The sequence below is a fragment of the Antennarius striatus genome, chromosome 9 (genome assembly GCF_040054535.1).
Source record: "Antennarius striatus isolate MH-2024 chromosome 9, ASM4005453v1, whole genome shotgun sequence".
Taxonomy (NCBI): Eukaryota; Metazoa; Chordata; class Actinopteri; order Lophiiformes; family Antennariidae; genus Antennarius; species Antennarius striatus.
In genome coordinates this window covers 15,111,000-15,125,661 of record NC_090784.1, presented here as the reverse complement: position 1 = coordinate 15,125,661, position 14,662 = coordinate 15,111,000, and the positions used below count along the sequence as shown (strand labels likewise).

At 39.1% G+C, this 14,662-nt stretch overlaps 1 protein-coding gene across 3 annotated transcripts in view; it reads right to left on the bottom strand.

The window, feature by feature from the left end:
• adam22 (ADAM metallopeptidase domain 22) overlaps positions 1-14,662 on the bottom strand; it is a 50,511-nt gene that overhangs the window by 34,090 nt on the left and 1,759 nt on the right. For all 3 annotated transcript variants that reach the window (XM_068323190.1, XM_068323191.1, XM_068323192.1), the window contains exons 3-4: positions 12,478-12,554; positions 874-940 (exon numbers count right to left, since the gene is read on the bottom strand). In XM_068323190.1, the coding sequence (XP_068179291.1) occupies positions 874-940; positions 12,478-12,554 (144 nt within the window). The remainder of the gene's footprint in view (positions 1-873; positions 941-12,477; positions 12,555-14,662) is intronic.

Here is a 14,662-nt window from a genome sequence, read left to right as displayed (position 1 = left end):
ATTTTTTACATTTTTGGGGGGGGGGGTGTATGTACTGATTTTCTTATCCTTATCCTCTTTGGTGATCTGCAGAACAACATATCGAGTAAAATATAATGTTTTCATGTATTACTTCAATATTTCTGTCAACATGTTAGTGAACTGTTGTCTAATAAAACATTCAGCAGACATGGAGCAGTGATGACATCCGTCTACAGTGGTCTTAACCTTCTAAAAGCTTCAATGCACTAAGCAACTCTGGTTAATGCTGAGCAAATATGTCCTACAGTCTTTCAATTAGTCTTTAATTTAAGTTTTACACTCGAATACAAGTCAAAACCAGTGTTATAATAGTCATTAAATTGTGAAGTTAGTAATTAGCCGTTGCTTCTTTACAACATCAGCACACTTTACCATTGATGTGAAATCATGTTTGTGCTCAGCTGATAACTGAATGTTGGTCTGGGTTTATTTGATCTTTACTAAGACTGCTGCCTGCTCCAGCTGCAAACGATTCTAATCCAAACAGAGTTCATCAAAACCACACAATGGGTGTCCACCGAACTACAACAGTGGGCAGCTGTTGGTGAGGTGTTAAAATACTCTGTAGAGAAGAACAATAGAGAGATTATTTTCTGCTGGTTTGTACCTCGGTGACTTTTGCTTCACACATTGATTTAAAAAATACTCATTAGAGCAGCTTTAAGAATGTTTTTGACCTGTGCAGATGGAAACACAATTCAAACCAGAACCATTGCAAATAAGCCATTGCTGGGTCACGGATTTACATTTTGAGGTAATGTGCTTTGGTGATACCAAGGTCAATAGCAGCCTAATGTCAGGACCAAAGTGCATCCAACAGTGACAATCTGAGTATGAAGAGAGATGACTTACACTAGTGACCACAGTCTTCCCCTTGTCTGACAGATGTTTTTCCACGTATCCTGAAGACAGAAGATCACTGGGAACAAAAGGAGAATTTAAGTCAGAACATTTGTAACTTTCATTCAGGTGTCACTCAGTTACACTATGTGTTTGTATTTTTTAGGACAATTGTATTAATTCCTGGCATCACAGGCTTACAGAGCCTCGATAATTATGACCAGCCCACAGGGACAAGGCTATTTCAAGCACACAAACACAATTACAAAAGTCCAGCCTTCTAGCAAATGTCTCATCCGTGTGTTTGCCTGAGGATTGAAGGACTACTGAAGGTCAGTAAGACACTACAGATGAACCACAGGCACAATGAGAAGTAGTCAGGAAATAAATGAAGAGACCCAGGAAGAGGAAAACTGTCATAAATAAGAGGAAATCAGTGTGTGTGTGTGTGTGTGTGTGTGTGTGTGTGTGTGTGTGTGTGTGTGTGTGTGTGTGTGTGTGTGTGTGTGTGTGTGTGTGTGTGTGTGTGTGTGTGTGTGTGCGTGCGTGCATGTGTGTGTGTGCTTTCTCAGCACAACAATCCCATGGAGATACTGTATACCATACTGTAGGCCAAATCTGAGACAGAGATGTATGAGCTACGTATAATGCACACAAAGACACACACACGTACGCACACACACACACGCACGCACGCACGCACACACACACACACACACACACACACACACTGAAAAATACAGCCAATGTTGCACTTATAGTCTAAAAGTACAACAATATCTTGACAATGTAATTTTACAGAATAAACAGTATTGATACCTTTTGAAACTGAAGCCATAAAATAACTCTAACCAAAAACCGAAATTACTGCAAAAGCTGTTTTGTTTTATCTGGAACCAATACAGAAATGTGCAACTGAAACATTTAGATATCTGAGCAAGCCAGACAGTAATAAAACGCGATCAAAGGCAACATGAAAAGTTTTTGTTGACATCCAGGGAGATTAATCTTCATGTATGACACTTTTTTGGCTCTCAGAAACATTTAGAGCAGAATAGAGGAGCAGATGCCAACTACATATGAAGCCACTGCCAGCAGCTGCTCAACTTGACTAATTATAAACCTGTTTAAGTTGTACACCAACTTATTGTGACAACTGTTACCTCAGTCATAAGGTGACTGGAAGATGACTGTGTCCAGTCACAGAAAAGCAAGTAATTCTCTAAAGATCCTTGATGTGTCCCTTTTATTTAGTTTTTATTTTAACGGATTGTTTGTGAAACAGCATTACAAGGTTTTGTGCTCTTTGAAAAGAGCCAGGTTAGCTTGTTCCATATTAAAATTCTCTTTTTGCTAAGTCTTTTGCATGAGGGCAGCGGGAATCATCTAGCTAAACCCTAAAGAAGATTGTTGACAGTGATTTTTTTTTTAAATTTAAGTATCACTGCCAAAGGATCCATGTTTAGGATCCGGTTTATTATCAGGAGACATGTTTATCCTCCTCTTCCTGTCCTCCATCCTCCAAAACGTTTTTATATGTTCGAATAAAAATAAGTTATTATACTGAGTGTAGGACATCGCATTGCCTTTAAAGGTAGATGGGTTTTTTTATGTGAAAAATGTGTAAAGGCTTATATACCACACATTATTTGAATGAAAACATCGACATCACTGTCCTCAGTAATATGTACAGACAATGGAGGCTGTGTTCCAAGATGACTAATGGAAATTTTGCTAGAACAGTAAATGCATGCAAGGAAAAAGGAGAGACAAGTAAAATGGAAAGAGGCATGAATGGCCATTGTGGGGGGAGGAAAGAGGCAGTGAAAGTTAAAGAGAGGGAGCCAGAAGGCATGAATATTGAGCTCAGGCTCCTAAAAGTCCCATCGTGCACTGCAATTAAGCTCCTCCTTTAAAACATCTAGAGCTTGTGTCAAACAGACAACCCCCATTGAGCACACATCACACCATCCTATCTATGGTTACAAACCTCACTTCACACAGACACGACACCTGAGCCACCAATAACGACTTCACAAAATTTTGCCTCAGAAAGGTCAGATGTCAAAATATTCATACACTTGTGTGATGAAGACATTGGTTGTGTGTACCAGTCCCTGGGTCACAGATGCATGCTGTTCGCCTTTGTTCTGCTGGGATGTGTGTTTAAGATTCAGAGCTTGTGATCTTTATCCAGCCTCACGCTGAGTACAGACAGGGGGGCTAGGAGCATACTGAGGCAGCAAGGCAGACAAGCGGCTCTCTAAAGGAGGATGCTGATAACAGATTTCAGCTTTAATTGTTGGGGGATTTAAATAATTTGAGAGACAAGGATGAAAACTCAGCCGCTACTCCATCCCCCCACACTGACAAAAACACACACACACACACACCATAAGCATACAGACCCCCTCTCTCGCTGTTATGATCAGTGTATTCATTCATATATTTAAGGGACCACTCTGACAATTCATTTGATATAGGATCACACACAAAAATAAATAAATTGGAAACAAAAATGCAGATCTCCTTCCACGCTGCCTGCATGCAGTCTATTTTTCTGAGAGTGTAAATGCTGCAAACTTTCAGCATGAATTAAGATCAGAGAGAGGTGGCTTGTAAAATGAAGCCGATGGCTCATTTAGTGAGAACAAACAGAAAGAGGAATGAGGAATAAAACATTTTCATAAAAGTAATACATTAACACATCATCACAAAAGCCAGAAACGTATAAGTAACAGATTTATTCTGCTGTGTCAGATATATTTTTATAGCATCTGCCACCTAAACATGACTGGAGAAGTGAAGTACATACCTTCTACATGGCTTGTGTGTTTCATTTGTTGCTCTCACTCTTTGTAGAGTCATTTCTATATTAAAAACTCTGACTTTCCACCACTGTACTCAAAGGGTTTCTAAGCTTTACTGCTGCTTCAAACATCTGTTTGAGAATTGGCGTCCAGCTCTCAATCACGCCTGGAGGAGCTCTTGGAGGTGCCTCCACTTTCAGCTTGCAAAGTTTCACAGATCCATTTTCACATAATCATATCCCGCTCTTCTTTTCTCTACACTTCAATGTCAAGCAGCCCACACATGCACAGAAACCTAAGGGCGCTGACACTGCTTAAGCCAGAAAAATGTTTCTCTGAAAAGACTTATTCAACATTATCTAGTCAATTAAATGACTAAAGCAGCGAGAGGCGATTGTGTAGCTGACAGTAACATCAAACTTCACCCTTCCATTAAAGCATCTTGTGTATGTTGCTCTGGACAAAGACGTCTTCTATTGCAACCTTGTTTTATCTCCTGAGGTGAAGCATAGTGTCTCTGCTGACTCTCATCACATAATCACATAATTGAAAATTTCTCTCACGATCTGCGTAGCCAGGCACCGCCGTGGTGCTGAGATGAAAAACAGCACCAAAAAAAGGACAGATTGGCAGGAGGAATGTTTGTGTTCAGGTTGGCACAGGTTTCCAAGGGTAGCGAGCTTTTCATTTCTTTCATGCAGGCCAGTCGAGCTGCATTCAAAGACGTCTCAATGCACTAAAGACGACCCCTCCCCCGCCAAAAAAAATTAAGCACATGTGACAAAATTTCAAGCAAAATTAATGGGATGTAATCGCTTTTATGTACAACTGCACACAGGCTGTGTACTCAAAGACCACTGATCCATATATTGATTTTGAGTTATTCACCGCTGTAACAAAAAAGGACACGACACACAAAAAAGGACAAAACATGAGCTGTGTCAGGCCTCCAAAAAGAGGATAGGAGAGCGTTGAGAAGAGAAATGCTATGGTGGGGGGAGAGAGGCTAGTGAGATGGTTGGGTGGATGGGAGGAATAACGATGTGAAAAGGAGTTAAGGTGAAATGAGAGGGGGCTGGAGGTTTCTCTTTGGGAAAAGCTGCAGCTGCTCTCACCTGAACCGTCACCCCCTTCTCTAGCTTTACCACTCCCACTGAGACCTCATTAAAGGTCTCCAGGCTATAATTCATTCATTCTGCAATCACTTATCAGACGTGCAATTCCACAAGCAAGTCCACTGGTGTCCCTTCTCTCATGGCACGAGGCACACTGACAAACACAAACACTGAGGATAACGAAAAAATAAGAGACTCTTATATTCACTTTGTCTGACATCTTGGGGCCGTTATGCAGTTGGGTCCACAGCATGCAACATACGGGCTAAATAGAGTCAAGTCTTGAATTATGCAGTGGCTGGAGATGTTGTGGGCACGAGGAGGAACTCACGGATCTGTAACTGTGATTCTTGTGGACCCCCTACCATGTTTACAGGGTAAACAACGACACAGAGACCGACCTTTTGGCCTTTCTCACAGACTTGTTTATTTTCAAAATCAAATTATAAGAATACTATATATCATCCACTTACATCGACATTGTATTTGTCTGTGGGTAAATTTGCTCTACTCAGATTCCGCACAGTGGTAAATTTTGTTAAATAGTTAATCTCCTGACAGTAAACCATGCTTTCGATTGATTTTTATTCAGCGTGAAAGGGGAAGCAAAGTAGTCTATGAGAGACAATAGTCATTATAGCGGTATTAGCATCTTGTCCTGCTGAGACATGTTTTTTCTTTTTGTCTTAAGAGAGAGTGAGTTCCCATACAAACCCATCGAAAATACAAGAAAAATAGAGAATGGGCTTAATTTCTAGACAAAAATGTTTGTCTCTAAGGTTTGTTATGTTCACCGCTTTGATTCACACTGAAATATTTCTCCTGCTATGGGATGGGTTGTAATTACTTCACATACACACATTTATGTTAGCCAGAGAACGGATTTTAATGGATGATTCTCTTAATTCTTGAAAATTTGAGATAGATAGATAGATAGATAGATAGATAGATAGATAGATAGATAGATAGATAGATAGATAGATAGATAGATAGATAGATAGATAGATAGATAGATAGATAGATAGATAGATAGATAGATAGATAGATAGATAGATAGACACAGACACAGATATGCAAACATACAGTGCACTCAATGTCTCATACACATTATATACAACAGCGTACAGTATACAGTCTTAGATGTGACCCTGAACGAACACAATCTCTAGCATAATGTTTGTGAAAACACCTCAGAAACATAAAAACATAACTCCCAGTGCTCTAATGTGTGTCATCAGATAACTCACATGTCAGAGAAAGAGGAAAAGAAGTAGGAGATTGAGAGGCCAGAGAAAGAGAAATGGAGACTATTTTCTATTGAGGGTACTCATTTCAAATGTTTTACTTAAGTTTGCACAAACACATACACACTCTTCTCTTTCTCACTTACACACAAACACACCACTGTTTTCAATAAATTTGCAGTAAATCAGATCACGCCCATCTACAATCAATTCCAGACCTTGGAATAGAGGGATGAGAAAGACGTGGAGCTGGAAAAGGAGAAGAAGAATGGAGTTGCTCAGTAATGATGTCAGGATGTGGATGATAAATTGACTTCCAATGGGACGTGAAAGGGAGTTATATCATTTGCAGATGTGGAGCCGTAAGCTGCATGCACACATATAAACACGCAACACAGAAATGCAGAAAAGCACTAACAAACATATGCAAAACACATGGACGCACACTGATAACACCGTAGCATAGCAGCCTCCACAATTCAAAGCATATAAATAAGTATAGCTTTTAAAGATTAGATGGTCAAAGATACGTCAGGAATTCTTCCTGCTAAACGAGAGCTGCTAATTCTCAGAAGAATTACAAGTTACAGTCACGGTGCAATCAGTCATTCCTCTTTAATACATACTGGTATGGTGAGCAGAGCACTCAAGAGTGATGCTCCCACAGCTGTTACAGCAAATTCTTCTTTCACACCTGTTTCAAGTCCATCACAACAACAGATTTACATTTTACAACACACAGATGTTCACTTTCTAGTTTCCCAGGTCTCCTCGCTTCCTGCCCCCCCTGCAATCTGGGAAGGGTCATCACCTGTTAGGGTCAGTGTCATGCCCTTACTGTATTTACTCAAGCCCAAATCATATCAACCCTAAATGGCACAATGACTCTGAGAACTTCAATGCAACCATTTCTCACAGATACAAAATTTGTCACTGAAATCATGGATATATTATGAATCTGAGAGCAAGTAGTGTTTTTTTTTTCATTAGTATGTTCAAAGATAAACACAAATACAAAACAATAAGGAGAAAAATGTTTTCAACACATTTCAAGAATGATCAAAATGAGAAAGTAAAGAATTTAACCAAAAAGGAGCGAGCAAGTACACTTTGATATATGATCTGAATTTTAAAGTCACAAATAATGGTATAAATAACAGTTAAATAATGTTTTGCCCAGTTTTCTTCAGTTTGTGCCTCTGACATAACAATCCTACCTTTCCGGTTCAATTTAGTTTCTTTTCAAACCAGTCTTTAAAAAAAAAACACTTTATATGCTTTTTCTGCACCTGAGGCCCTGATGACACAAAAAGTAAACTCTTCTCTCACATAAACACAGCAAAGATACATCAAAAACACATGTATAAATTCATCAATTTGCTGGGCCATGGAATGCTTGGTTAGGTTTTTGCTGAGGGACCCCAATTTTATAGAAATGCTCTGTCACCCCATCCCCCTCTGAACTGTCACTGTCATCCCCGGTGCACATGAGCGCTCCCTTCACAAAAATGAGTAATGTATTTATCACTGCCTTTAATTCCACCCACAGTATTTGCATAAAACATATGCATAGATGTGAGTAATTTTTACACAGCATAGTAACAGAAACAATAACAAACTGTCAGGTTTAATATCGGGGGATGATGGGGAGCTCTGTTGTCTTTATATTGCTATTGTAGATCATTTTGTTACGCTGAACAGATTATGAAACCGGTCAAGTCATACATGGACTTGCTCCTTTTTCTTCCTTTTTCTTTTCTTTTGGTTCCCAAATTCTGGATAAGATGGAAACCATCATAAACAAATACATGTCCACACTTCTTTTTTAATCTTACTATCTATTATTCAGCAGGAGCAGGTGGGAGGTGGGTGGGGTGATGGGTCGTCAAGACTCAGATGAATGGAGAGTCAGCGTGGAGGGAGGGGTTCATGAGGGGTACCGCACGTGTCTGTCTATGTGTATGTGTGTGTGTGTGTGTGTGTGTGTGTGTGTGTGTGTGTGTGTGTGTGTGTGTGTGTGTGTGTGTGTGCACATGCATCGTTGAGGTTGATTATAGAGAGGCAACCCCCCATCCAGGGCACATTCTCAGCTCTAATCCCATGAATAGGGAATTGAAGCAGCCACTGAGATGGAGTTGTACGAGGAAGACAAAGCGAACGAGAGGGAATAAAGACCCCATGACCCCCCCAGCCCCCTCCTGACTTCCTCTCTATAGATGATCTTACATCAGATTGGTAGTTTTTGACATTATGGCATAGAAACAAAAAATGCTACACCTACAACTCACACATGAAAACTATTAATTATTCTCAATTTACAACACAAAACTGTTGGCAAGTGTTCCAAATGACACAAAACATATCGTGAAGAAAGGCACAATATCTTTTTCCTGGATGAATGGATGGATGTTTGAATAACAGAAACCTGTTTGTTTTTTTCTAAAAAAAAAAAGTCCTGTCTAAAAATAAAACAGTAGCAAAGTTGTGACAATGAAATGAAATGTCTCTGAGCTAAAATAAATCAAAAAGATTAACATCTGTAAGAGAAACACCATAATATAATCAGGAGAAAACATAAAATAAGTGAAATCTTCAGCTGAACTAACATCAAGATATTAACAAGCTCATGCCAGGCAGGTCCACACTCGATTATTTTCTAATTAGCACAGACCTCAAAGTGCAGCTGAGGCTAATACGTTTCTCACTTCTGGGTGGTGCTGGATGAAAAATCTTGAGATCACATCTCCTGAGTTATCCTCAGGGGCTCACAAATGCCTAACACAAATGGAATACACGTCCTGTCCATTATGTTGTGTGTGTATTTGCCTCTCCCATCAATGCTAATTGTACATTTTTATCCCAAAACATTGCTGAATAATATTGACTGTCTACATCAGAACAATACATCACTAGTCACAACTTTTTGGATGAAGACACCAAGGAAGGGCAGCTAGTCTCCTTCGAGTGAAGGTTTATTTGCTCAATATAACAATGAAATAGGAAATATGCACATCACCAGAGTCACTCATTCATCAAAATGATTTTGTTACAGCAGATTTTGTTACAGCGAGCCAAAAAATAAAATAGATTCAGCAAACCACCACTCATTCCCAGTGTACGCACACATTTCAACTGGATTTAGTTGGTCTTGTTAATTCTATCTAAAATCAAAAAAGCAGTTAATCCTCCCAACTGATCACCAGGAAAAAAGGTTTTATATTTTGTTTAAAAAATGGTACATGACTCTTTTGAAGAAAAAAAAAAGTGATGGTTACTTTTCAGCTTTACAAATAGCACAAGAATTTCTTTAGAGAACAGAGATGCAAGTCACACAATGCTGTCTAAGTCTCTCATTCTTATTCACAACCACACGTGGAACTGTTGCCCAGAACTGTCTGGTTGGAGGCTAATTCGCTCTCCAAAAAATTGAGAACAGGACTGTACTTAAGTGCTTGATTTCAGCTGATATTCCTTTCACAGCCACATGTAGTTAGGAAATTGAAACAGACACTATAATCATTCAGTGTCAAATAGATGAACCAAAACCACATCAAATCACTCGCTGAAGTACAGGATACATTAAATGCATGCTTGACGAGTCAGGCATACATTTTGTGTGTGTGTGTGGGTATTTGTCTAAGTGCAGATAACATATGCAGATCCATTACTGCTGATGTTTCCTGGACACAACTGAAGGCGTTACAGAAACATTATCTCCAAATGTGGGAATGCCTGAGTTGTATGCCTGTGTCACCTCGATGAACAGGTATTACATTCCGTGTGCCAAGTTCACAGCTTTCTGTCTGGGGTCAAACCAGACAACCAATTTTGTCATCATATAAAACGGTGAAAAACATTTACAATTTTTTTTAACAAAAGGATTGGTGTGGAGACAGATGCTTATGGAGTGATTGTGTGAGGTGGGGAGGAACAAAATAGCGAAACGGAGTTGCCAGCTTTCCATCAGCGCTGCTGTGATCAATACTGATGTCTGACAGGTCAGTGCTTCAGCCTTTCCTGTTTATGATGGACTTCTAAATCATACACCCGATAACTGACCCACAGCACACACACACACACACACACACACACACACACATACACACACACACACACACACACACACACACACACACACACACACACACACACACACACACAGAGTTACGTATACTTTCATGCATACAATAGCCTCATCAGCATAAGATATTAATGTCCTAAGAGTGCATTTCTCAAAACAAGCAATGAACAGCACTAAGAGCAGGAAATGAGGACTTCTGTGCACCTGTACAACAACGACCAACCTCAGTCAAAATTCTAGAGTAAATGTTTTGACCTTATGTGCTTGTGGATTTAATACTGGCATTATAAGAAAAAAATCCACTATATGTCCATTTGTTTACAATATAATGTATAGTAGGCAACAACCGATCTGTGGAGGGTGATATTGAAGCGAAATTCATATTTGCTCAATATTGTTAACTGTAAGGCTTTCTGCAATATAATGGCTTGGCTTGAATATAATAAAGTCTTTGAAATAGTAGTATACAATGACTCAACATGAAAATAACACCAGATCTCCCATTCAATGATTAATGGGTAAATGGCTGTTGATGCATCAAACCTGTTCATGAATCAGTCAACAGCCTGAACATATTAGTCAACGCTATTCAACTTTATCCTCTATCTTAACCACAATGAACAGTGGGATAACCTATAGTTCCTTCCAGCTACAGCCTCAAAATAATCCAAAAGCATTAAAAATTCATCTTTTCAAACATCTGTCTGGTTTGTTAATGTATTTTACTCGTTTCCTCTAATCACACCAACAATAATAATAAAAGTTTCATTGAAATTTGGTTGTTCAACTCAGAATTCATTCTGTTATTGTCACTCTGAAGTAAAAATCTGAAACACTTAAGTTTAATGTAGGTTTTTAGATATAAAAAATACATTTGGGCTCAATATTCTGACCCACGCAGCTCAGTGCTACGAGTCAGCAAAAAACTTCACTATGTGTGACAGACATGGTATTACCATAGTAAGATATCTAATTTAACAGACTTGATGACAGTTACCTAATGTCATTCTTTTTGGGTGGTATTGAACAAGAGGGAATAGTTTCCAAGTTCTGGTAGAAGTCAGGCAGGGAGAGGAGCTGATGTTGTGCCTTTAGAGAATTACCACACTTCTTCCACTTCTTTTCATCCAGAAGGAAGGACGTGGAGAACAGCCCTAATTTTTTTTTTTGTCATTAACAAAGAAGTCTTGGAGGTGACGTAATGACAGACACAGACTTACCCTTTTTAGAGGAAAGTTTGGCCAAATTGAAATATCTGGTCTGCCAAGAATAGACGGCCACTTAGATCACAAAGAGGTCAGATCTTCCCTTTCAAAATCGGGTCAATTTCTGACCTCAGGGAATAAAATTGTTTCAGCACAGAGCCAGCACACTTCAGAATGATAAAGTACATCCCTGTATTCAGCTTTAGTGTCAGATAAGAAACTTAAAACTCTCCATTGTGATAGAGCCAATGGTAGAGCCATTGTGATAGAATTGTGTTGAAAGTTTTCACAACATTTTGTTTAGCTTTCTCTGCTCAATCAGCATCGGTCTAGGACCTTTAGGTCTGATGACTTGTTTCAGAGTGCATCGTACACTTTACTCTTTCATCAAGGAAACTGTATCACAGCAAATCAAACAGACACACTACTCCTTGCCTTAAAAAAAACAATCATTTTCTCACCATGTCTGGTATTTTCCTCACTCACTTTCTATATGCAATTCTGCTGTTTTTGGTCTTCTCTTGTCACCTTCTTCGTTGAGTAATTTTGAGTACGGTAACTAATTCTAAATTTCACCACTAGTGGTGAAACTAAGAATTACAACTCAGTCAAGTGTAAGTTTCATCCTAGAGCCACATTCCACTAATTTCATACTTGGCTGTGCCACAATTAAAAATGGACCATAGTCACCCCAGGTCTAGCCAATAGTCTGACCAATAAAGTACTCAAACACAAAGATAGCCAGAAAGCTATTCGTAAGTTAGTTATACACACGTGAATCTAGTCAGCTAGACAGACAGACAGCTGCTTGACAAACAGAAAGGCCACTAGAGAGCAGCTAGACATACATACAGACAGACAGAGAGCTAGTTACAGCAAATAATAGAGTAGTTGTGTATTTAGTCAACTGACATATATAAAGATGGCCGACACATTTCCACCTCCTCCTGCTGCAAAAAAAGGAAGCCAAATATCCCTGGCATCTATAACTATTAGCTTGTTAGCCAGCCAGCCAGCCAGCCAGCCAGCCAGCCAGTCAGTCAGCCAGACATCCAGTCAGCCACCCAGCCAGCCAGGCAGGCAGGTAGACATAAATAACTAGGTAGCTAACATGAACTAGACAGACAGATATCTGGTCAGAAGTACACACAAGACACTCACTGATTTAGTTCCACATCCAAGATGAATTTTCTCCCAAACGCATCAACTTGGAAACTTGCTTTTGCCACATGGTCCATCTAAAAGAACAAGGAAGAGAGGTTATACAAAAAAACACAAAAAATTCCGTGATCATAATCATAAAACCACTTATTTTAATTTTACAAGGTTCAAAATCTCATCTATATTGACAGATGGCTTCACTGTGTTGACAACAGGACTTTTAGTTTTCCTTAAGATTTAAAAGCCTGTCTTTTTCTGAATGTCAGTTTCCTCAAAAAATATCACATAACATAACATAACATAATAGAACTACAAATCAGGAGTGAAGTCAATTAACATCCACTTACATGGATCTACACTAAATAAAGACGTCTGTGTGCAGCCTAATCTACTTTTACTTTGATAACCATTAATTTCATGTTTATCTCATTAATTTTACATATATTTTGTAAAGCATTCGATTTTCTGAAAGTGTTGAACATTTAGCAAACCACATTTATCTGGCAGTAATGATATTTATTGTACTCCACTACAGACATCCACTCTTTCTCTCCGATTCTGTGTTCTTGTGATTGATTTGGAAGATGGGGGCCAGGGTCTGATTCATCCCCAGCTCTTGGCACAGATGGTTCAGGCTTCATTACACACCCGTGGGTCAATATGAGCGCTCCGTAATCATTCCTGTGCAGGTTCAGGGGAGTCCCAGAGCCGAACTAAAACATAGCTCACCCTCCCCCAGTTTTGGCCAAAAGCCTTCCTTCATTACATACTGGACACCAAACAACAATAGGGGGAGGAGGGGGAATGTGTTTTTTTGTTTCCATGTCAGGATGTGTCACTGTGCACATCCAGCCTCATTCTTTGAGGCCTTTATTTGCCACAGATGATGTGTGCAGGAGTGTGTCAGCGTGTGATCGATGAATATATGAGAGGGTGAGAGGACAAAGGTAATCCATGGCACACTTCTGATGAAATCTAATCTTAGACTGAACCCATGAAGGTGAAGGTACCAGTAATTGTGTTTAATGAAAGCAAATCCTAGCTTGACTGAGCCAGGCCGATATTCTGAGGCTACCGCTGACTCTTCTGACATTGATCTTTGAGTTATCACTAGTCTGACTTTACATTTATCACCATTGAAGGGTGACTAAGTGCTTTTAATCCACTGTAGAGACAGGAAGCCAAACATATGAAGGAACACTCACATGCTTCAGGCTTCATGAGTTTGTTTTCCCATTAAAACAAAACGAGCACTTTGTTGTACTCCTCACTACTCATTCAATAGAGACGATGTCTGCGTCTGGGACTTAAAAAAGGAAATGCAAAAGAAGTCTATAAATAACGTCCTGTGTGTCACACATTTTCAGAACCATGTGACACATTTGTTTTTAAGCTGTTGATCTAAAAACAGCCAATAACCAGACAAACTTTGCAGATTGTAGACATGATTCAACTCTTTGGAGAGTAACAGAATCAGAACATCACATCAAAATCAAACTGAAGTGCCTTCTTCCTCTTCTAACCCTTGACGCGATCCTCACTAGCATTATATATATTTTATGGCTTGATCACATCTTTGAAAGCATTTCTGAGTGCGTGTATATCAGCTATTTTTAAGGATGAGCTGACATAATCAATATCTAAAATGAGTTAAATGAAGACTCTTTCAGAGCTATAACACTCTTAAAATTGGAATAAAATAACATAGAAATTAGATATGAATGCTTTGACATGATGTGACAAGTTTTGAGCAAATCTTCAGAATTTGTAGAAAGAAAAAAAATGAGGGAAAAATAATCTCTTTCCTTTAAAACACAATCACTGACTAAGTTAAGATGTTGGTAAAAATAATTTTCAATTGTAAAATATTAAAATCATAGTAAATAATAAGAACAGATGGTTCCTGTTAGCTTGTTTAGCCTTTGGGCTGCAGCTCTGACTAAGGTTTTGAGAAGGATGCGGGTGGCGAGGCTACAGATGGTAGCCTCGCCAACATCTGAACAACTGAGCCTACGTAAGCTTAGCTGCACAATTAACAAATGAATGATAGGTTTGTACATGCCAATAGACTCATTTCCCAAAATTAACCCAGCAGACACACTTATTAACACAACTGAGTAAGTAGGCAGTAATTATTACTGCATTGTTAACTACACAGGGAATGGCTGGTAGGATTTTAAAAAAA